Source organism: Mercenaria mercenaria, chromosome 1, assembly GCF_021730395.1.
Source record: "Mercenaria mercenaria strain notata chromosome 1, MADL_Memer_1, whole genome shotgun sequence".
Taxonomy (NCBI): Eukaryota; Metazoa; Mollusca; class Bivalvia; order Venerida; family Veneridae; genus Mercenaria; species Mercenaria mercenaria.
In genome coordinates this window covers 110,082,615-110,106,994 of record NC_069361.1, presented here as the reverse complement: position 1 = coordinate 110,106,994, position 24,380 = coordinate 110,082,615, and the positions used below count along the sequence as shown (strand labels likewise).

The following is a 24,380-nucleotide window of genomic DNA, read 5'->3' as shown; positions in this document are numbered from 1 at the left end:
ACCTTGAACTTTGACCAAATGACCTCAAAATCAATAGGGGTCATCTGCTGGTCATGATCAATCTATCAATTTTCCTGATCCTAGGCCCAAGCGTTCTAGAGTTATCGCCCGGAAACCGTTTGATTGTTCCAAGTCACTGTGACCTTGACCTTTGACCTACTGACCTCAAAATCAATAGGGGTCATCTGCTGGTCATGACCAACCTCCCTATCAACTTTCACGTTCCTAGGCCCAAGCATTCTTGAGTTACCATCCGGAAACCGTTTAACTGTTCCAGGTCACTGTGACCTTGAACTTTGACATACTGACCTCAAAATCAATAGAGGTCATCTGCTGGTCATGACCAACCTCCCTATCAACTTTCATGATCCTAGGCCCAAGAGTTCTTGAGTTATCATCTGGAAACCGTTTAACTGTTCAGGGTCACTGTGACCTCGACCTTTGACATACAGATCTCAAAATCAATAAGGGTCATCGCCTGCAGATGACCAACCTTCCTTTCAAATTTCATGATCCTAGGCCCAAGCATTCTTGAGTTATCATCTGGAAACGGATTGGTCTACATACAGACCGCCCGACACCTGCAAAACAATATACTCCTCCTTCGAAGGGGGGCATAATAAAAATTGCCTTAGAAATTTTGAAGAGTTAAGGTAGTTCTGCATGTTTGGATCAAAATTTTTTCTACAATGTAGAATTTGATTAAACTCTGATTTTTCAAAACTTCAGAATATACCTAGAAAATTCAGCAAATAAAAACGATAGGGTTGTGTGCTTGATTTTTTGCTAGACTGATTTGAAAAATTTGGACCTCGCGCAATATTTCATAATGGGAGTCTATGGGAAAATCATAACTTTCATAACATTTTTGTGAATAAAATTTTTTCTACGATGCAGATTTTGATGAAACTTCTCACAGCTGTAAATAAACACATGGCCTATAATTTGGTGAAATAAAATGTATAGATCCGTGTGCTTTTTTTTTCGAGATATCTGACCAAGATTAAAGTGAACCGGACATTTCACACTAATTTTAAGACATTTTTTTAATTTTTTAATGTGTCATATGTTTTAATATCAAATTTTGACTTTAGAAATATAGCAACAGTGCCACTGTAATAAATTTACTCACAGGTTTCAAATAAATCATAAAATTATTTTCATTACCGTATGCCGAATCCAAGCTTTATTCTACGTTTTCCAGATAAATGATGTTCTGCCATCACTTCTGGTTTATCAAACGTGCAGAACTACCGTAAACAGGCCATTTATCACTTTTTATGGGACCATGTTGTCAGTAAGATGACTTAATAAAACTAAAGAAATTACAGAATGATAAAATTTCAAAATGCAAAACTCCTTGTACAATATAAAAAGAAACACAAACTATGCTCTGTTCTGGTCTGTTTTAATCTATTTTCTAATGTCTTATACAAAATTGCACTAACCAATAAATACAGGTGTTTCAAAGGACCTTAATTTTTCTAGCAGAATAACTGGCATACTTGGTGCAAGAAAAATCATTAGAGAAATTAATAGTAAACAATCTCCAACACTTTACTTTTAACAAGAATTTTCAAACATAAAATATCAATATCATATACTGCAAACAAGTACCATGTTGTCTCTCTTACAAACACATTTCTATCACCTTATGGACTCACTTGTATAAACATATATAAACATTTAATACAAAATATTTAACAGCTGATTTATCCACATACATTTGTATGTAAAATGTTATAAAAGATCTGTCAATTTCCATTCAACAATAAGGTTTAAAGCCTACAGTCTTTATCTTTAATAACTGCGACCAAACAGAGTAAAGAATTTGGCCTCCCTTCCACAGTCTGGGTGTATACATTTGGTTCCCTTTTTCAATTCCTCTGGCTGCTTAAATGGTATACACAAACCCTTGGCTCCCATAGCTGGTGCCCCTTCCTCTACTACCACATCTCTGAAAACAACAAATTGTCGTTACAGTAATTATATATACAAACAGCTCTATAAACAAAGAATGTTGTGGTGTGTGCTGACTCTTTTGGCTAAGTGGATACTGGATCAAACTTCAGTCAATTCATCTACAGTATTAGAAGCAAAAGTCGCAGCAATAATAAAAAGTCAAGGTAGAGTAAGTTGTCACTGAAGAAAAACCTTGGTAGATCATAACACACACAAAATATTTCACTCTATTTTATGCATTTTTTAGAAGAAATCTTAACATGGTCATTCAGTCAAAGTAATCCAAAGGTTTTTTTCCTTTCACCTTTATACTTCTGACCAAAAGAGGGTGTAACAAGAGCACCGCTTGCGGGTGCTATCGCTCGTCTGCAAGTGCTGGACAATATGTAAGAGAAGAGTTATAGTTCAGATTTTCTAAGTACAAAAAGGGCCATAATTCCAACAAAATGCAAGTAAAAATTATGGTTCTTGGCCTACACAGTCCCCTAATGATGATAAACCAGTGTGCACAGTTTTTAAACAAAAATTTTAACCAAGAAATTCAAATTGTCTAAGTACAAAAAGGGCCATAATTCTGACAAAATGCAGGTCAGAGTTATGGTTCTTGGCCTACACAGTCCCCTAATAATGATAAACAAGTGTGCAAAGTTTCAAAGCTGTAGCTCTTATAGCTTTTGAGAAAAGGCGGACCTAAACAAAAAATTTAACCAACACCGACGATCAAGTGACGACAATAACTAGATTTTTTTCAAAAAATCAGACATTGAAGCTAATAAAAAAATTTCCCCCTGAATTTTATGAAGATGGCTTTGTAATCACAAAGAACAGTGAGAATAAAACAGCCCAGCAGTTTCGGACACTATTTTTTCTGACATCCATTTCATGCTCAGTCCTTACAACAAATAGTTACCTGGCACTATCTTTTTTGATGGCATCTTCACATGGTATTTCCCCACAGAATGGAGCTTGTATTAGTTTCTTCTGATCAAGTCCATTACAGAACTCCTCCCAGTCATGTGACACCGTCAGATATGCATCCAGATCCTTCTTGGCTCTATACAAAAAACGAGGAAAATTTTGTTAGGTTAATGTTAAAACAAAAGGGCCTCGATGGCCCTGTATCTCTCACATGACCTTGTTCTAAACCCAAATAACCTAGTATGTAATATAACCTAGATTTTATTAAAACAAACATTATGACAAAGTTTTATGCAAATCAGGTAGAAAATGTGGCCTCAACAGCCATAACAAGGTTTTTATGTATGACCTAGTGACTTGGTTTTTGACCCCAGATGACTCAGTTTTGAAATTGTCCAAGATTTCATTGAAACAAACATTATGACCAAGTTTCATTAAAACTGCATCAAAACTGTGACACCTACAGGGTTCAAAGTTAAAATGTGAACAACACTTAAGTACAAAGCATGATCACAATAGCTCATTTTGTGCACTTTGTGCTCCGGTAAGCTAAAAACACATGTATCGTCGAACTTCGTTAACTCGAACTCTTCGGGACCGACAAAATTTGTTCAAGTTATAGGTAGTTTGAGTTATCGGATAATTTATATCACACAGGAATTTTGCCGGGACCCGAGGATGAATTCAAGTGAAGGGTGGTGTCTGAATTATCCGAGTTCGAGCAAACGAAGTTTGACTGTATTTGTTTTGTTTGGACAACTTCTACTTGATTTGGGGGCTTGATTCAGCAATAGGAAAGAATCATTCATCACTGGCATGTTAGCATCAGGACCCTTCCCCTTTATCTTCCTTACTATATAGAAAACATAATTAGGTACACCTTTACGAGCATTTATTACCTTTCTCATTTTTTATCAATTCTATTTTTATATCTCCTATCAACTTCATTTTCAGATCTAATTCTCTCTAACAGATATCAAATTCACAATTTTTAACAATGTCCTGTCATGGTAGGTGACCATTTTCTAGATTAACTGCAGTATGATGATTCCAGTACCCATATGGGTATCATTCCGACAGCAAAGGGGTACATGGTAAAACATCTTTAATATACCACTGGATGGCTTCCTAATGAAAAACATCTGATTCTGGCCCTATGACAGTGGTCAACAACAGACTTAACTAAAGTCAGCTGAAAAATATTGTTTTAGTACAGGCTTAAAATTGTTATTCAACAGTATTTCTGTGATGTTATGGCAGTCAGTTCAACAAACCAGTCTTCCTTAAAACATACCTTAACAGACCTCTTTTTCAACATATTTTATAGCCACTCCTTATATAAATCACCAGTTCATATTTTCAGCTAGTGACCAGTCTATAGTTCAACACAGGTCTGGCTGGGCTCAAGTAAAAACTTGAGAAAGTAAATTTTGACATTTATTTCTGTTGGCTTGAATAAAACACTCATTATTAGACCCGAGGCAAACAGCATTGACTGTTGACCTGCAATCCATTCAGTAACTGTATTGTCATTTGATTATGAAGTTGAGAGCAAATGGCTTCTGTTGTCAAAGGGTCATGGAAAACATTCATCTTGTCACAGGATTACACTCACGACCTCTGAACATACCTGCTAAATGGGTGGATAAGTTAGTGCCTGCAAACTTGACTGATAACTTACTTATTAAAGAGAGAAGTTTGTATGTTTTCTAGTAGATCTTTGATTTGTTGTACGATATTTTCATTTTTCAATGTCAGCTTCTCTCCAGTGTCTCGTCGTACCACTACCATCTGGTTCTGTTTCAGATCTCGTGGGCCCAACTCTACACGTAGTGGAACACCCTATAAAACATTTCTATTTCTGAACAAGCTTTCAAAATTATACAATATATGCAATATTTTAAAAAGTGTGTTTATGAGAAAATCTAAGAAGAAATCTGCTTCAAGTAGTTATTTCTTATTAACTTTTGGACTTGTGTTGATGGTTTCAGCGAAAGTTTTTTAACAATCATTTGTATCTTCAAATAAAACATTATCTCCGAAGTATTTTTACAATTCTATATACATTAAAACAAGAGGACCATGATGGTCCTGAATCGCTCACCTATCCCCACATGACCCAGTGTTGAACTGAGTATGACATCGTTATTTCTATTATTTGACCTAGTGACCTAGTTTTTGAGCACATGTGACCTAGATATCATCAAGATGAAAAATTCTGACCAATTTTCATGAAGATCCATTGAAAAATATGACAAGGTTTTTCTATTATCTGACCTAATGACCTAGTTTTTGAAGGCAAGTGACCTACTTTTGAACTTGACCTAGATATCATCAAGATGAACATTCTCACCAATTTTCATGAAATATCTCATGAAAAATATGGCCTCTAGAGAGGTCACAAGGTTTTTCTATTTTTCGACCTACTGACCTAGTTTTTGACCGCACATGACCCAGTTATGAACTTGACCTAGATATCATCAAGCTGAACACTCACCAATTTTCATGAAGATCCATTGAGAAATATGGCCTCTAGAGACGTCACAAGGTTTTTCTATTTTTAGACCTACTGACCTAGTTTTTGAAGGCACCTGACCCAGTTTCGAACCTGACCTAGATATCATCAAGATGAACATTCTGATCAATTTTCATGAAGATCTCTTGAAAAATATGGCCTCTAGAGAGGTCACAGGGTTTTTCTATTTTTAGATCTACTGACCTAGTTATTGACCGCACGTGACCCAGTTTCGATCTAGACCTAAATATCATCAAGGTGAACATTCTCAGCAATTTTCATAAAGATCCCATGAAAAATATTGCCTCTAGAGAGGTCACAAAGTTTTTCTATTTTCAGACCTACTGACCTAGTTTTTGAATGCACGTGACCCAGTTTCAAACTTAACCTAGATATCATCAAGGTGAACATTCTGACCAATTTTCATGAAGATCCATTGAGAAATATGGCCTCTAGAGAGGTCACAAGGTTTTTCTATTTTTAGACCTACTGACCTAGTTTTTGATCCCATGTGACCCATTTTCGAACTTGACCTAGATATCATCAAGGTGAACATTCTCACCAATTTTCATGAAGATCCATTGAGAAATATGGCCTCTAGAGAGGTCACAAGGTTTTTCTATTTTTAGATCTACTGACCTAGTTTTTGACCCCACGTGACCCAGTTTCGAACTTGACCTAGATATCATCAAGGTAAACACTCTGACCAATTTTCATTAAGATCTCATGAAAAATATGGCCTCTAGAGAGGTCACAAGGTTTTTCTATTTTTAGACCTACTGACCTAGTTTTTGACCGCATATGACCCAGTTTCGAACTTGACCTAGATATCATCAAGATGAACATTCTGACCAACTTTCATAAAGATCCCATGAAAAATGTGACCTCTAGAGTGGTCACAAGCAAAAGTTTACGCACGCACGGACGGACTAACGCACGGACGGACGACGGACGCCACGCGATCACAAAAGCTCACCTTGTCACTTTGTGACAGGTGAGCTAAAAACCCAGCCCTTTTTCTTAATTCATGTACAATAAGGTAATATGTAATATCTTTAAACTACATGTAGACAACTTTATAAACCAAATAAACATTCTGGCCCACTTTACCCTATATTATATCCACACTGTTAATTTGAAAACAGTCTTTTCTAAATGGCTTTTTTTGGAAAAGTAGATATTTACCCCTTCTGCACCAAGACAGCCCCAAAAAGCAGGCCATATTTTTTTTACTAGTTTGAAAGCACTATGTTATATATTGACAATGTTTATTTTTTATATCAAGATTTTACATGAATATATATAACTGAAATCAACTTACCTTAAGTTCCCAGTGGTTGAACTTCCACCCTGGGGAATAGTTATCTCTAAGATCTTCCTTTACTCTAATTCCACCCTGTGCTAGTGTCTTCTTGAGTGACGTGCAAGCATCCATCAGCTTGTCATTGTCTTCTTGTAATAGATTGGCAGTGATACCACAGGGTACAATCACAACCTGTCAAGTATATTTCAATATATTTCAATAACAAATGAATACTCCCAACACATGAAATGTACATTTACCTTGACAGAGCATAACAAAAAGTACATTAAAACAGTTAATTTGTCTGTCTATCAGTGAACAAATAACGAAGTCAAGTGTTGTATATTCTGCCATAAACAAGTTTATGTGCAGACCAGTGAGAGAATATTAGTATCAATTAGGATGTTCAACTGTCACACAATGCCTGGTTTATTACTACTTGGACATATGAAGCTGTCATAATATGTATGAGAATGTTAGGATGAAAATAAACAAGGCATTTTAGCCTTTAATATTGTTTATTGTCTGGCTTACTCCAGCTCCGACTCATGGTTCAGATGCTTGTATATTTAATCACTCAAACTAATAACTTCCTTGTTCAATTCCTTAACAAGTGAGCACTAAACAATAAATCAAAAAAAAGGCCTTCCTTTTTTTTATAAATAATACCTATACTTCAGAAATGAAGGAATGCTTTGGATTAAAATAACTAAAGAACAAATGGCTATGGTGAATAGAGCAAATGTAAGACACTGGACTAAAGGACCTGACATTTCAAATAAAATCATTAATGAACTTTTAAACAAGACTTCAATGTTTACAGGTTTTGCACCTAGTGGTTGAAAGAAGTAAGGGAAGCTCCTAGAACTCGACTTGTTCTGTACTGTGTACTATTACTCCAAAATCTGGAGAAAATAGGTATCACTATAAACATTTATAGCTATAATCATTAAACACACACATATATATATCACAATTACCTGTAAACATGCAACCTTTGGTGGCAGGACAAGGCCTGTATTGTCACCATGTACCATACACATTACACCTATAGTTCTTGTTGTTATACCCCATGAATTCTGGAACACATACTTCTTTTCACGTGTTTCTGGATCCTCATATACAATTTCAAACATCTTAGAGAAGTTCTGACCTAGATGATGTGATGTTGCACCCTGAAATGGAAGGGGTTTTTTTTTTGTCATTTAAAGCTATTTAAATGACACAGCAATGAATTATGGAACATAAAATCACAGAAAAATGTGACACTATTTGTGGAACTACTTTCATTTTGCAACAAGATGGTCAGCCAATGTTTGAAAATTTTGCTTGTTTTTTTTTTAAGATTCTAAGACACAGTGATATAATTCTAAAGGATATAAGGTGTCATTCTAGCTTCAAATAATGGTGAATGATCGCAGATGCTCCTCTGGATATTATATCAGGCAGTGGCAGAAAACCAGAGCAGAACCATCAACCTCTGGCTATTACTTACAGCAGGGGCAGGGAACCAGTGTACAAACATCAACCTCTGGGCAATAATTCAGACAGAGATTGCAAATCTGAGTAAAACCATCAATCTTAAGTAAGCAAGCTAGATGGTGTCCTCCAAAGAATGGTTCCTACATCACTTGTGGTGGTTCAAAACAAGAACGGTGGAGGCAAGAGTTTGAACTTTTGCGTCCAGCTGCTAAAAATACTTCTGCAATATTTGCTAGTAAATAGTTATCATTACCTTTTTTTAATATGGGAATGACTATGGTCCAAAAATGATCCAGTCTACAGTGATTATGACATTTAAATTTTACACTTCTACCATCTTTTACTAACCTGAATAGCCCTACCGCTAGCAGAGATGTATGCCTCCACAGTGGTGGTAAAGTCACCACCAGCAAACTTTTCTTTCTCCGTCTTCCTACCTCGTACCACTGGTATAGCTAAATATTCTTCATACACACGCGCATACAGCTCTAGAATGGCATAGACCTGATGAAAAAAATGTTGTTTTTTTTATAATACTGTTAGTTTGATGTAATCACTTAGTTCTGCCTTTTTGATGTAATGTCCAACATTTAAGGGGACCTTTTTCATCATCATCATTTGTAGGTTTGTATGCCTCCCAAATATGAACATTCCCATCAAATTTTGATGGGAGGCTAACCTTAAAATGCCACACCAGTCCTTTCAACATAAGTAAGCTAGTAATCATTAAAGTATTTTTCTAAAAAATAGTTGCAATTGAACCATCTGAAAATATCTGACAAAGGCTGTACAAAAATTCCTTTCCGACTTTATGGTGAAAGTCCTATAAATTAAATTTAAATATGAGAATAAACTACTTTAAATTTCATCCTTAACTATGGTATATGGTCTTGTGTACATTCAGTGAAGCAAAGCAGAAATAACAAAAGATTGCTTTTAGTGAAAGCACATGTCTCCTTATACTGCTTCATTTTAATGTAAAGATAAATTGATATATATATATATATGCATTATCCAGCCGTAAAAGTTAATGCATCATTACAGAAAGAAATATTTCCCTCAGCCTTGGACTCAGTGTTGTTATATTTTCTAGTGCTTTGGGATCATGGAGTATATTGAACTTTACTATAGAATCCCACTCAAGCCGGTGGTGGAGTGGGTGAGGGGTGTTGCACACTTCATTACCCAAGTCTCTTATTATATTGCTTGGTTGTTCTCTATGCTTCCAAAGGGTCATTTCACTGATTTTATCAAATAATTTTCCTATGCCTATCCTGGTATCATGTGTTCTCGACAGTCTAACAAAAACAGGCACATTTAAAAAATAAATAAGATAAATTCATCTTTCAAATTACCATTTCCTCAAAATTTTACCCCTTCCTGATCATCCTGCTTTAAAAAATACACGTTTCTATTTTCGTTGAGTTCATAGTAGCACATTTTATCAGTGACCTGCTTTCTAGTTCCAGGAAGCACCTGTCATATATTCCCGAACTATATTTAGAAACTGATATTTTTTACCATTTCTGTTAAAATCACTTTTGTGAAACTGTATCACTGCAAAATGTATATAATTTTGAAATATCACCTGTTTTATAAAAATAGCATTTTCATTACTTTCTAAACTAAAACAAAGGGTATGCAGAAATGATATGGTTACCCAGCAACTTATCTGACAATTGAAACTAGAACTGTCACAGGAGTGACTCATACCCCCACCATACGGTCTTGTCACAGAAGAATGGCAACCATAAAGAATCTTAAAAATACTTTGGAGTACTTCATCCTGGGCTTCCACATATAAGTAATACTAGTATAATACTAGTATAGTAATACTAGTAAATATATTAAATCTCTAATATTAGAGATACACTAAAAGTGAATACAAAAAAATGTCTTACCGACCCATGTTTCCACGGAAAAATGTTTTTACTTTTTACATAGGACTTATAATAAAAAAGTTAGAAAAATACCTAAAATATTGAAAATCTAAAAATAGGATTTCTAAAAATAGACTAATTCCTGGAATTTAAGGGGAAGAAACTCAGTACAAAGGTTAAAAAAAGGTTACTTCCCTTTGGCTCTAAGCCAATCAGAATGAGATATAGTGAAAATACATCAAAATTAACCTTAAATTCTAGGTAAAAGGGGACACAATTCAAGAAAAATAGTGTCAGAGTTATGCACCTTGTGTCACATGATGTGGGTGATGAGGTGGAACATCTATTTTAAGTCTGAATCAAATCCATTCAGTAGTAATTGAGATATAGTGAAAATACATCAAAATTAACCTTAAATTCTAAGTAAAAAGGGGCACAATTCATGAAAAATTGGTGTCAGAGTTATGCACCTTGTGTCACATGATGTGGGTGATGAGGTGGAACATCTATTTTAAGTTTGAATCAAATCCATTTTGTAATAATTGAGATATAGTGAAAATACATCAAAATCAACCTTAAATTTAAAGTAAAAGGGGACATAATTCATAAAAAATTTATGTCAGAGTTAAGCACCTTATGTCACATGATGTGGGTGATGAGGTGGAACAACTATTTTAAGTCTGAATCAAATCCATTTAGTAATAACTGAGATATAGTGAAAATACAACAAAATTAACCTTAAATTCTAAGTAAAAGGGGACATAATTCATGAAAACTTGGTGTCAGAGTTATGCACCTTGTGTCACATGATGTGGGCACATGATGTGGGTGATGAGGTGGAACATCTATTTTAAGTTTGAATCAAATCCATTCAGTAGTAACTGAGATAAAGTGAAAATACATCAAAATCAACCTTAAATTCTAAGTAAAAAGGGGCATAATTCATAAAAAAAAATGGTGTCAGAGTTATGCACCTTATGTCACATGATGTGGGTGATGAGGTGGAACATCTATTTTAAGTTTGAATTAAATCCATTTAGTAATAACTGAGATATAGTGAAAATACAACAAAATTAACCTTAAATTCTAAGTAAAAGGGGACATAATTCATGAAAACTTGGTGTCAAGAGTTATGCACCTTGTGTCACATGATGTGGGTGATAAGGTGGAACATGTATTTTAAGTTTGAATCAAATCCATTTGGTAATAACTGAGATAATAGATTTCGGGACGCGACGGGACGGGACGGGACGCGACGCAACGGGACGCGACAAAACTGACTCCTATATACCCCCCTCAAACATGTTTGGTGGGGGTATAATAATTCGAAAACCCCAAATTACTACATATTTTTCAAAACCTAACCATATCAATATCAAAAGGCTATAGGCTGAACTTCTTTTAAAAGATAACACTTTTCCTCTAAAATATTTCCATTACAGACAGCACTGATTTATATCTGAGAAAATAAATATGTGTTTCAGTTCTTTCACGTAACGCCTATTGCTACTTTACGCAGTCACCATCTCTTACAGTTGACCTCAGGCAGATTGATGTCATCATGGTTTATTTTGATTGACTTCCGATGTAGAAATTTTGATAGCAGTAATGTTGCTTGATGGAAGATATATGGATATATACCAATTTTTAAACCATGTTTAAAGTTACATTAAGATTTTCTAACTTAATTACATAATTTGAAATCAGACTGAAACTGTCTTGCTTTGACTCGAGGTAAACTGTTTAGTTTTCATTTTTAAAACAGCAGACACAATGTTTACACTCTTGTGTATTTACTTGTGAGGATTATGTTGCATGCAAAAATATACTGGCCATTTCCATAATAGCTCGAGAATACATGTATGTCGAGAACACATGACGTGGGATACTACTCTGAAACAGATGAAGAAGTAGTGTAGGATTTGTCCTTTAGGCAAAAAGCTTGGCAGAGTTGATCAAAAACTGACCTTTAAGGGGCAATATCTTCACCAAAATGCATTTTAAGCCAGAAATGAATGATTTTCGAATTAAGCTATGGTACTGAACATCCCTACTAAGTTCGGCTGAAATCCTACCAGTAGTTTCAGAGCAGTAGCCCAGACAAACTTTTGTGACTAACAAACAGACTGATGCATAAAACAAAATCAGTACATCTCCCAATATACTGGGGACATAATTACTGCAGATATGATCTTCTTCCTTTAAATGTGCATGCCTCCAAATTTAAGTCAGTTTTTGAAATTTAGAAAAAGTTTTTCCTTAATTAGTAACTGCAGTAGAAGAAAATAAAATATGTAAAAAACTATTAAAAGCATTAGTCACACCGGAAGAAAACTGATATATAAAATTGAATATCACAGATAAATACCAACAAGATATTAAAAGTAATATTACAGTTAATTTTACTGACGTTCCGAAGCTATTCCTTTTTCAAGATTTTTAGATCAGATATACAGGTAATACCCATAAAACAGATAATAGGAATTAATGATTTGTTTTTAAATAAAATAGAATGAATTTACCTGTATTCTGTACCATACACATTAAAATATTTATTAAAAACATACTTGTTTATTAACTGCAGTATCTTAAAGCAATTGCTACCAGTTTCAAAAATTTGGAAATTTTCACGTTGACCTGCATGTTCCTTAAAAGCTGGAAGTTTGTTTTAACCAAAAACTTGAACAATATCTGAAACTTACCTCCTCACAAGCATCCTCTGGGTTAGCCCAAGCTGTATGTCCTTCTTGCCACAGAAACTCTCTTGTTCTTAAAAATGGCTGTGGGTGCTTGAATTCCCATCTCTATAAACAAATATCAGAATTTCAAGTTTTTCTTGAAGGAATATTCATTTGGGGTTTGCAACTGTACACAATATTTCTGGACTACCATGAATTCAATCTGGCATTATTTACTAGTAGTTGCTAACAACTGATAAACAAATGGCGTCAAAATTCTGTAAACAAACAGTAATTAAAACTGGTTTTAAAATGCCCTTAAGTGCCTGATTAAATTTGCAAATAAGGGAAAATTGAATCTAGATGCCATTTGTTTTAGAGAAATTGTTATTGCAAAGCCTATTTGTAGGGTTAATCCTTTCTTACTGAACTTTCATACACAACATTTTGAACTCATGTCCGTAATGAGAAAGCAAACATATTTCAATGCTTTGATTCTCTAACTTTTCCAAATACTGAGATAATTATAATACTTACCACCACATTACACCACTGGTTCAATTTCAGTGGTAGATCTCTGTGTGATTTTATCCACTTAGCATACGATGGATACATCACAGTTTCACTAGTTGGACGTATAGCTATTGGCTCGGCTAGGTCAGACTTACCTGACCTTGTCACCCAGGCAACCTGCAGAATGAATAAGCATTTATTCTTCCTTCTTGTTTTCTGCTGTGTACATGATTTACTTTAAATGTAACCTAGACTTTGTATTCGCATTAATTCATCATATTACAGATATCCGATAGATTTGGTATTGAGGCAAACATATGAATCTTCCTTGTATCTGATATAGGTTTTACAGCTTTTATATACTTATGCAAATGTACAATCAATATAACAGTACCAGTGTTCCTCAATTCTATGCCAGTACTTTCTTGCCTCCACAATCAACTTACAACTTCCATACAAGAATCATATGTAAAGGACAAATGACTTCAGATATACATGTATTTAATTTACCAATAGATGTTCCTGGATTTCTAACCAACTTATTTGTACTTTTCTTGTAAGTAAATGACTGTTATATGTTGAATCACTTATCAATAATTACAATTTGTACAACAAAGCATACCTCTGGAGCAAAGTCCTCTATATGTGTTTTCTCTCTTTCCAGAGCTGCATTTGAAACAAACATTGGGAAATATGTGTTCTCAACACCCAGCTTCTTTATTTCTGTATCGAAAAATTCCTTGATCACCTCCCATATAGAGTATGACCAGGGGCGGAGAATGTAACAGCCACTGACATCATAATACTCTATCATCTCCGCTTTTGTAATGATCTGGGAATACCAGTCTGATAGATTCTCTTCCTTTTTGGCTTCTAGACCCAGTCTGAAAAAAAAATGTCATTAATTTCATTTGAAAAAAAGATGTATTGTGTCATTGAACACTATATTTAAAGGAGAACTAGGCTTGATATTCATCCTGGCAGACTTTGTTCAAAACCTGTTGTTTTTTTAAACCATGCCTTCATAGAAGGCGCTACCTAAAGACTTTCTAGAGAAAGACTTTAAGAGTTGTTTTATAAAATGATAAAATATAATAAAGATATTTAGGTTAATTTATAGATCAATTTGTATTTAACCAAAACTGTTTAAGAAAACATAGACCTGGACACTGTCTTTATTCATCAAAGAATCTTTTAAGTTTGTAGTACCATATTTCTTTGAATGCCATAAAATGACAATAGACTCTATTGTGTAAATGCTACAGTTCCTACCTTGTGTGCTTTTTCACCTCTCTGGAGCCATCTTCAGTGTGTTGTTTCTGCTGTTGTTTATCTTGTTTCTCTTTCTTTCCATCTTGTTTGTTTTCTTTGTTTGCCTTCTTGTCTTTCTTATCCCGTTTACCTCCACCTCCAGCTGGATCTTCTCCAGTAAGATCTTTGTATTGTTTCTTCAGTGAAAGAAGGTTCTGCACCTCACGGTCAACTTCATCCTGAATTTCATAAAATTTAATCATTTAGCAAGTCCGACTCCTATTTTAACTTTTATTTCTGTCAGGGTTTCATAGTCTTAGAGCAATGATTGTTTTTGTTGAGTTTAACATTACACCGAAACAATTACTGGTCTTACAGCGACTTTCCGGCCTTTCATGGCGGAGAAAGACCCAGGTGCACCTCCAAGCATTATTTCACACACAGTTGGGCACCTGGGCAGGACCACAGACCTTCTACAAGCCAGCTGGATGACATCCTCATAAAAAGAGTTTTACACCCAGAGTGAGTTTTCAAACCCACAGATATAAGGGGCAAGTGATTCTACATCAGCAACCTTAACCACTTGGCCAAAGAGACTGCTCTTGGAGCAATGTAAGCAAACCCGCAGCTGTCTAACATAAACTTTTATTAAGTTCTCTGCATGACGAAATGATCAAAGGACTTTCAAATGTTAATGTACACATAGTTCTTAAAAGAATCACTTTATGCTATTCATTGTTTAAAATGTCCCTTTATTTTAAAATGACTTTTCCTTTCACTATCTGATGCTGTCTTAAATGAGTACAAGCTTTAAAACTTTAGTCATAAGACTTTTATGGGGAACATATTGCTGCTGACGAAATCTATTTCTTCAGATTTTAAAAAGATCATTTTATATTTACCTTTGGTGCCTTTGCTGCTTTAAGATCTCTGACTTTAGCTCCCTGTGCATCAATCTTGGCCTTCAGTTCAACAGCGGCAGCTGAGTCTGCCATGCTGTCCGCTTCAGCAGGTACCTCTGTTTGAACCTCTACCTTCTGTGGTGTGGTGCTGACCTGACCTGGTTTCCACTCCTTACCTGCAGCAGTCTTGTACTCAGCTTTCAGATTTAACAACACCTTCACCTCAGCATCTACCTGGTCCTGAAATGAGAATATTTGTTAACATGTAACAGGCTAAAACAAGAGGACCATGATGGTCCTGAATCGCTCACCTGTTCCCACATGACCCAGTTTTGAACTGAGTATGACGTTGTTTTTTTTATTATTTGACATAGTGACCTAGTTTTTGAGCTCATGTGACCCAGTTTTGAACCTGACCTAGATATCATCAAGATAAAAATTCTGACCAATTTTCATGAAGATCCATTGAAAAATATGGCCTCTAGAGAGGTCGCAAGGTTTTTTTATTATTTGACCTACCGACCTAGTTATTGACTGCACATGACCCAGTTTCGAATTTGACCTAGATATCATCAAGGTGAACATTCTGACCAATTTTCATGAAGATCCATTTGAAAGTATGGCCTCTAGAGAGGTTACAAGGATTTTCTATTTTTAGACCTACTGACCAAGTTTTTGACCGCAGTTGACCCAGTTTCAAACTTGACCTAGATATCATCAAGATAAACATTCAGACCAACTTTCATACAGATCCCATGAAAAATATGGCCTCTAGAGAGGTCACAAGGTTTTTTTTATTATTTGACCTACTGACCTAGTTATTGACCGCACGTGACCCAATTTCAAACTTGACCTAGATATCATCAAGGTGAACATTCTGACCAATTTTGCATGAAGATCCATTTGAAAGAATGGCCTCTAGAGAGGTCACAAGGTTTTTCTATTTTTAGAACTACTGACATAGATTTTGACCACAGTTGACCCAGTTTCAAACCTGATCTAGATATCAACAAGATAAACATTCAGACCAACTTTCATACAGATCCCATGAAAAATACAGCCTCTAGAGAGGTCACAAGGTTTTTTTATTATTTGACCTACTGACCTAGTTATTGACCGCACGTGTCCCAGTTTTTAACCTGACCTAGATATCATCAACTTGAACATTCTGACCAATTTTCATGAAGATCCATTCAAAAGTATGGTCTCTAGAGAGGTAACAAGGTGTTTCTATTTTTAGACCTACTGACCTAGTTTTTGACCGCACGTGACCCAGTTTCAAACTCGACCTAGATATCATCAAGATGAACATCCAGACCAATTTTCATACAGATACCATGAAAAATATGGCCTCTAGAGAGGTCACAAGTTTTTTCTATTATTTGACCTACTGACCTAGTTTTTGACGGCACGTGACCCAGTTTCAAACTTGACCTAGATATCATCAAGTTGAAGATTCTGACCAATTTTCATGAAGACCTTCTGAAAAATATGGCCTCTAGAGAGGTCACAAGGTTTTTCTATTTTTAGACCTACTGACCTAGTTTTTGACCGCATGTGACCCAGTTTCAAACTTGACCTAGATATCATCAAGGTGAACATTCTAACCAATTTTCATAAAGACCCCATGAAAAATGTGACCTCTAGAGTGGTCACAAGCAAAAGTTTACGGACGGACGGACGCACGGACGACGGACGCTGCGCGATCACAAAAGCTCACCTTGTCACTTTGTGACAGGTGAGCTAAAAACATGTTAACTTTTTTATCAGTTACCTATTTCCATTTCAATTCCTCTAATGTCAGTCTGGTTCTGTTCTGTTTCGATTACATGAGTGTTTAGCTTGGGTGGGAGAAGTCAAATAAAAGCCACCATCTAGACGGTGGCATTAGCCATTATGCACCATCAAGTACTTTTGTTGTTGCAAACATCTAAAAGGCAACTGAAGTTTCCTTACATGAATATTTTTTTACTGGGAAACAAACATTAAAGTAAAAGGGCAAATTAAGTAAACAAATGTTAATGATAGTTTTCTTCTGATCAATCCCAACTGCATACAAAATAATCACAGCTGGCGGTGTTGTTCGTTCCCTGCAAATACGAGTTGTACTGACTGATCCTTAACCCTTACCCTGCTAAATTTGTATAATGAACTTATCCATCTTTCAATTTGGACAGTACCATTAACTGTTAAAAGGGGTGCTTTAATACCAAAAAGATACTGACTGAATAGCCAACAGTGCAGATCTTGATCAGACTGCATGGATGTGCAGGCTGATCATGATCTACACTAGTTGCAAAGGCAGAATCAATGCTCAGGGTTAATAAGCACATTTAAGGCTTGATAGTATTTACAAGCTGCTTTTGCAAACTGAGTTCTCTTTGTCCATTAATCTACTCCTGAACTTTCAGCTGAACTACTAATTTGTTTATCAACTTCTAAACTTCCATGTCATGTTACCGATGCATCAGTTTCTTCGGACCTTCCCTGTGAGGTTAACTTCAAATCACCAGATTTTAGTATTCCATTTGACTTTAACATTGATTTTAGTTCTTTTGTTCTTCTACGTGGACTTGATTTAACTTCATCCAAAAATTCAACACCCGCTTCAGCCTTCTGTTTCAAATATGCACTTTTAAATCCACGCACTTTGCTCTCACTAACAGTTTTATCAAATTCTTTGGAAAAGTATTTAGTTGCCTTGGAAACCCCATTCTCAATTCTGTATTTTGCAATCTTCGCTTTCTGTTCCCCAGAATAATGGGAATATTGGCCGCGTTTACGTTTTCTGTCAATCAGTTTACTATACTCCTCCTTGACAAATTTATGCAGGTTTCTTTCTTCTGGCGTACATCCACTTTCTTCAGAACTTAGCCAATGTAAAACAGCTAAATTTCCACTGTCTACATCCATCTCCTAACAGCTATATTCTTGTTATGGTGAAATTCTCTGTTTCATTTAAGTCAAAGCAAAATCAGTTCACTCAAACTGAATACCATATAACAGTAACATTTTGAAATTATTCTACCACTATGCCTTCTGGGGGAAATTTAGGTATTAGATCCATAACAGCCTTATATTCCTTTTTTTCTAGTAAGTTTTTATTTTTTTCAAGACTTATTATTGATTTATTGTATAAAAGTGAAAATTTTTCATTTGATAAGATTTTTTGCTGTTCGAAGTGAATTTACCTTTGAAACAGAAGGGGGCTGAGTTATATAGAAATCTTTAAAAATACGGAGTTACATGCGGTAAAAGTTCTCTATTTTGCCTAAATTACTCTTTAGATTACATATTGTGGAAGAAATGTAGGTAGGTTTAACTTCTGTCCCAAGGTTACTTTTAAATGAAGTGAGCAAAATTTAAAAGTCCCACAGGACTCAACTTTAATTTTTCAATGTTGGAGTTAGAATTCTATCTCATTAAATCCTTTTACTCGAGGCACCCTAGATAACAAGAGGCCTTGCGGGTGCAGACGCTCATCTGATTTTTTTGTCTCTGTATAATAGAAATATTGTCCTACCCATGATTTTTTAAGTCCAACAGGGAGTCCAACAATGTAGAGGTATGGTACTTGCTGTGCAGAGTTAGCTTTTAATGGTGAATAACTGCTCCAAGTTTTAAAGGAGAAAAGTTGACCTAAACGCAAAACTTAACCAAGAAATCTGATATTTTCTAAGTCCAAAAGGGGCCATAATTCTTGAAAAAAAAACAGGATGGAGTTATGTTTCTTGCTGTACAGAGCCAGCTTTTGATGGTGAACAAGTGTTGCAAGTTTTAAAGCAATAGCTTTGATAGTTTAGGAGAAAAGCTGACCTAAACACAAAACTTAACTAAGGAATCTGATTTTCTAAGTCCAAAAGGGGCCATAATTCTTGCAAAAAGCAATGTAGAATTACGGTACTTGCTGTGCAGAGTCAGCTTTTAATGGTGAATAACTGCTCCAAGTTTTAAAGCAATAACTTTGACCGTTAAGGAGAAAAGTTGACCTAAACACAAAACTTAACCAAGAAATCTGATATTTTCTAAGTCCAAAAGGGGCCATAATTCTTGCAAAAAGCAGGATGGAGTTATGTTTCTTGCTGTACAGAGTCAGCTTTTGATGGTGAACAAGTGTTACAAGTTTTAAAGTAATAGCTTTGATAGTTTAGGAGAAAAGCTGACCTAAACACAAAACTTAACCTGCCAATGCTGACGCCACTGCAGATGCCGATGCCGGTCAAGTGATGACAATAACTCATCATTTTTTTCTTCAAAAAATCAGATGAGCTAAAAATGATATTGACAGTTTTTGTGTTTTATATGTGTTTACCAACAGTTTTATAATCTAATGTGCACTACTGTAGTATATAAAAAATAGCAGTGAGCTGCGAGGCTGATTAAGTTTTGTAAATGCACATTAATAAACACTAACCTATACATAAAAAAAATAGTAGTACCTTCAAAGTACTAACAGAGTAAGAAATTATGACATAACTCTTACCTTTCTTATAAAATGATTGAGACCGATCAACTATTCACAGTAAGATTATAAGTAATTTTAATAGTACAGTTCATTTATACATGATCCCATTTTATCTCTCTGACCTCTGACCTCACTAGTATCATAGAATAGCTTGCAATGCCCTCACACTGACGAATGATGCAATCTTTCAAACTTTCAAAGTATATTGATGACTTAATGTATTCAAATATTTACATGTATACTTTTGACATGATTGCATCATAACCATTATTTGTATACTGTCTTCTCTCCACACAACAAAATAGACATATAGCTGATGAAGTCTGACAAACACACGTCAAATATTGACAATAAAACACTAGGTTCTATATTATACTACAATTCATAATAGACATTGATTTTAAATACAGGTGATCATAGGGTTGATTTATTCCTTTTCTAACACTATTTCTCTGAGTAATTCAAGAACTGAAAATGAAAACTAATCTTTCAAAGAAAGGAAGTTTAATGTCTTAAAACTGACTGCATGACTAAACAAGAATGTACAAGAATGTACAAAATCTGAAATCTAGTAGATCTATATGGTTTTTTTTTCAAATAGTTTTAATAAATACCTTAAAATTACAGTTTATGAATTACCTAGCTTACTTATCCAAAGCCCTTCTACACGTGGCAGGGCAATAACAATGTAATCTTACACCTACTATATACTACAACTGACCTAGTTAACCTGCATTTCCTGAATGAATCTAAAAATAGAAACTGTCAATGAACCATGTGCTGTAGGCTAGAGACCACTAATTTGTAAGACTAAAATTCATACATAAAATTTAACTAAAATTCTGTAATATGTAGAAACTGAGAAATGTTTAAACAATTACAAAAATGACTTGCTGGACTGCAAACTCAGTGCAAATAATCAAACTTTACGAATGTTATGTGAATTTGGCACTTTTATGCTGCCTAGACAGTCAGAAATCTGTTGATTGGAAATTAATTATCATGCCCTCTTGACACAGGGAACAATTTACAAATACATATCATGCATGGGAAATACTAATTCTCTAAAGAAATGATAAAAGTTATTGCAAAATAAATGACAAAATGACAATATGATTTTGGCAAATCCATGATTGCTTTTTTTTTTTTAGTGAACTGCATGTATTTTGCTGCATTGAACATAAAGAACTTGCTTTGCAGTCATTCTGTTAACCATTCAGAACAACTGCAACCTCATCTAAAGCACATTTTCTCTGATTACATATGGATATCCTTTAACCGTTAGCCAGCTAAATTTCTACAATGGACTGATCCATCATACAATTTGGGCAGCGTTAATTTTTATTTAAAGGGGTGTTCGCTGAAAATTTACTGACCGAATAGAGAACAGTGTGTGTGGACCACAACCTTGGTCTGCACTGATCGCAAAGGCAGAAAAACTTTCTGCCAGCGGCATGTTATCACTAAGCTAGGTTATTGTAACTCTGTCGCCTTTTCTCTTGCAGTTCAAGCAAAATGAATGCCACACTTTTCAATGTGATGAATAGGGAGAATGTAAATACTTGAATATTTTTTGAAGAAAGAAACGTATCAAACTTTGTGGCATGGTTCCCTTAAAGATACAACTACAAACACATATAGAGGATCTTCAACTGAAGCTATAAAAGAAGTTGATAAAATAATAAAATGCTAAGTTATGCTGAATTTGAAAAATTCAATGGAAAGACCTAACTGTAAGGTTCTTTTTTCTGCTAAAACACTGAAAATTCTTTTTTCTTTGCCTATTACATGTCTTCTACACATGAAACAACATCTTTGTTAAAACAGTAATAAAACAAATATAACAAGGCATTGATTCACTCCCATGACATCAACATGTCATAACTTGATATATTTAACTGATCAAAGAGAAACAGTGGGCATGTAATCCAGTTTCAAATATTTGATTTTTAATTCTCCAAGTCTGATTTCGAAACACTCCAAAGTATATAGACTCAGAAATTTTATTTTCAGCTGCCAGTTGTTATTTTTTAAAGAAAATGATGTAACTGTAAATTTGTAAAATACATCATCCAGTAGACATTTAAGTAAAAAGGGTAATAATTCCGCCAAATAAATGTGCCTGAAGATGGAAAGCATGATGATAAACTAGTGTTCAAAGTTTTAAAGCGACATGTCAAATAGTATTGACAAAACGTGGACTTGTACGAAAATTGTACCAATTTCCAAGTCCAAAAAGGGCCATAATTCTGCCAAAATAGTTGACAGAGCTATGTACTCTTGCCTACAGATAGAGATTGTTATAATAAACAAGTAATAAAGTTTCAAAGCCATATGTCAAAACAGTTTAAACAAAATATGAACTGGTACAAAAAACTTTGCCAAGATTTTAAGTTTAGGCACTTTACTTTAGAAATTTATTTCTTTAATTTTTTCTATCTATTCGCCATTATGTCAACCCCTTTTATCGGACATATACATTTGATATTCACTTTTAAAAGGGGTTTCTAAATGAACGAAAAATCTTGGAACATCTGTACATTTACCTCAAACTCTCATGCTGTTATTAACATTATTGTTACAAGACATCTATAAACCACTTCTATTAAAATTCTTGATAGAACAAGCCAGTTCTCTCAGTTCTTGTGTACAACATAATGAGTTTTGATTTCATTAAATTTAACACGAGTCTATCGGTTCAAATACTTTCTGTATGATATTCATTATCTGATATTTTAGCTAAAGGTTTTCTCAGATAGATCAGAATCTATGTACACCGCAGTATGGTCACAGCTGATCATATTTTTTAATTTTATGCCCCCTTCGAAGAAGGTGGGGTATATTGTTTTGCAGATGTCGGTCTGTCGGTCGGACCGTCTGTCGATCGGAATGTAGACCAATCCGCTTCTGGATGATAACTCAAGAACGCTTGGGCCTAGGATCATGAAAGTTGATAGGGATGTTGGTCATCACCAGCAGATGACCCCTATTGATTTTGAGGTCTGTATGTCAAAGGTCAAGGTCACAGTGACCCTGAATAGTAAAACGGTTTCCGGATGATAACTCAAGAACGCTTGGGCCTAGGATCATGAAAGTTGATAGGGAGGTTGGTCATGACCAGCAGATGACCCCTATTGATTTTGAGGTCAGTATGTTAAAGGTCAAGGTCACAGTGACCCTGAACAGTTAAACGGTTTCCGGATGATAACTCAAGAACGCAAAAGCCTAGGGTCACAAAAGTTGATAGGGAGGTTGGGCATGACCAGCAGATGACCCCTATTGATTTTGAGGTCAATAAGTCAAAGGTCAAGGTCACAGTGACCAGGAACAGTAAAATGGTTTCCGGGCAGTAACTAGAACGCTTGGAACAGAAAGGGAATAAAATATATTGATCAATTATTTGATTTCCGAACAAACAGGTTTTATAAGTTTGAAGAAGCAGAACGAATACTTAACTTGGAAAAAAGTGATTATCTCAAATACTACCAATTGGTTACAAAGATACCGGAAATATTAATAGAAAGCATCTCTGAAAATTTTCTGTACAGAAATAAAACAAACACTCATATAGAAAAACTAAAAGTTTGTAAAACACCCAACCAGTATCTTTATAAATTACAAGCAACCAATGTACCACATGAAAAACCAACTGCTGCTGTGAAATGGGAAATTTTATTTGAAAATGAAAACCTAAATTGGAAGAATATTTTTAGCGTACCATTCCTTTCTACCAATGATACAAATCTACGCAGTTTTCAATACAAATTTTTAATGCGTCTGTTGCCCACAAATAAATATCTATTTATCTGTAAGCTGGCCCCAATTAACCTATGTGACTTCTGCTGCATGAATACAGAAACAATTGAACACATAATATGGGAATGCCCCAAAGTACAAGCCTTTTGGAACAATATTCAAAATCTATTGACTACTAAAGGACTTGACGTGAAACTGAATATCAAAGACATATGTTTCGGTGTAACACAAAACAATAAGAAAAATGATGTTCTAAACTTTATAATAATATTATATGTAAATATTTTATATTTAAATCTAAGTACAGCAAAAACATTCCAATGTTTGACTGCTTCGTACAATACTTGAAAGCTAGGATAAAAATTGAAAAAGAAATCGCATTAATGCAAAACAAGTTAGATAGACATGAAGAAAAATGGTCAAAGTTCGATGAAATATAATAGCTGACTACACTAAACTTTACAACCCCTAAAACTCTCGTACACATACTAGTATTGAGTACTTACTACTGAAACCAGGAAACGATCACCCCTTATTCCTCATTTTTAATCTACTTTTTCATTAATCAAAGGTAGAACTCCCAAGCGACATAGTTCTTTTCTTTCTTTTCTACTTCCTTCTTCTTCCTTCCTTTTTTTTCTTACCTTTCAAAACTCTTTGCATAATATTCGTATTGAATCCGACATGATTTTGATTCGAAACAGATTAAGTTCATGTTTGTTTTTGACTATATATATCATTGACATTGTATATAA

At 34.8% G+C, this 24,380-nt stretch overlaps 1 protein-coding gene across 1 annotated transcript in view; it reads right to left on the bottom strand.

Annotated features, from left to right (window-relative positions):
- Positions 1 to 1,391: 1,391 nt before the first annotated feature.
- The window catches only part of LOC123526771 (bifunctional glutamate/proline--tRNA ligase-like), a 67,122-nt gene continuing 44,133 nt past the window's right edge, over positions 1,392 to 24,380 (bottom strand). The window contains exons 24-34 of the mRNA XM_053520355.1: positions 15,405 to 15,644; positions 14,524 to 14,741; positions 13,874 to 14,135; positions 13,276 to 13,428; positions 12,763 to 12,864; positions 8,529 to 8,684; positions 7,679 to 7,873; positions 6,717 to 6,890; positions 4,562 to 4,722; positions 2,873 to 3,016; positions 1,392 to 1,957 (exon numbers count right to left, since the gene is read on the bottom strand). Coding sequence (XP_053376330.1) covers positions 1,801 to 1,957; positions 2,873 to 3,016; positions 4,562 to 4,722; positions 6,717 to 6,890; positions 7,679 to 7,873; positions 8,529 to 8,684; positions 12,763 to 12,864; positions 13,276 to 13,428; positions 13,874 to 14,135; positions 14,524 to 14,741; positions 15,405 to 15,644 — 1,962 coding nt within the window. The 3' untranslated portion in view covers positions 1,392 to 1,800. The remainder of the gene's footprint in view (positions 1,958 to 2,872; positions 3,017 to 4,561; positions 4,723 to 6,716; positions 6,891 to 7,678; positions 7,874 to 8,528; positions 8,685 to 12,762; positions 12,865 to 13,275; positions 13,429 to 13,873; positions 14,136 to 14,523; positions 14,742 to 15,404; positions 15,645 to 24,380) is intronic.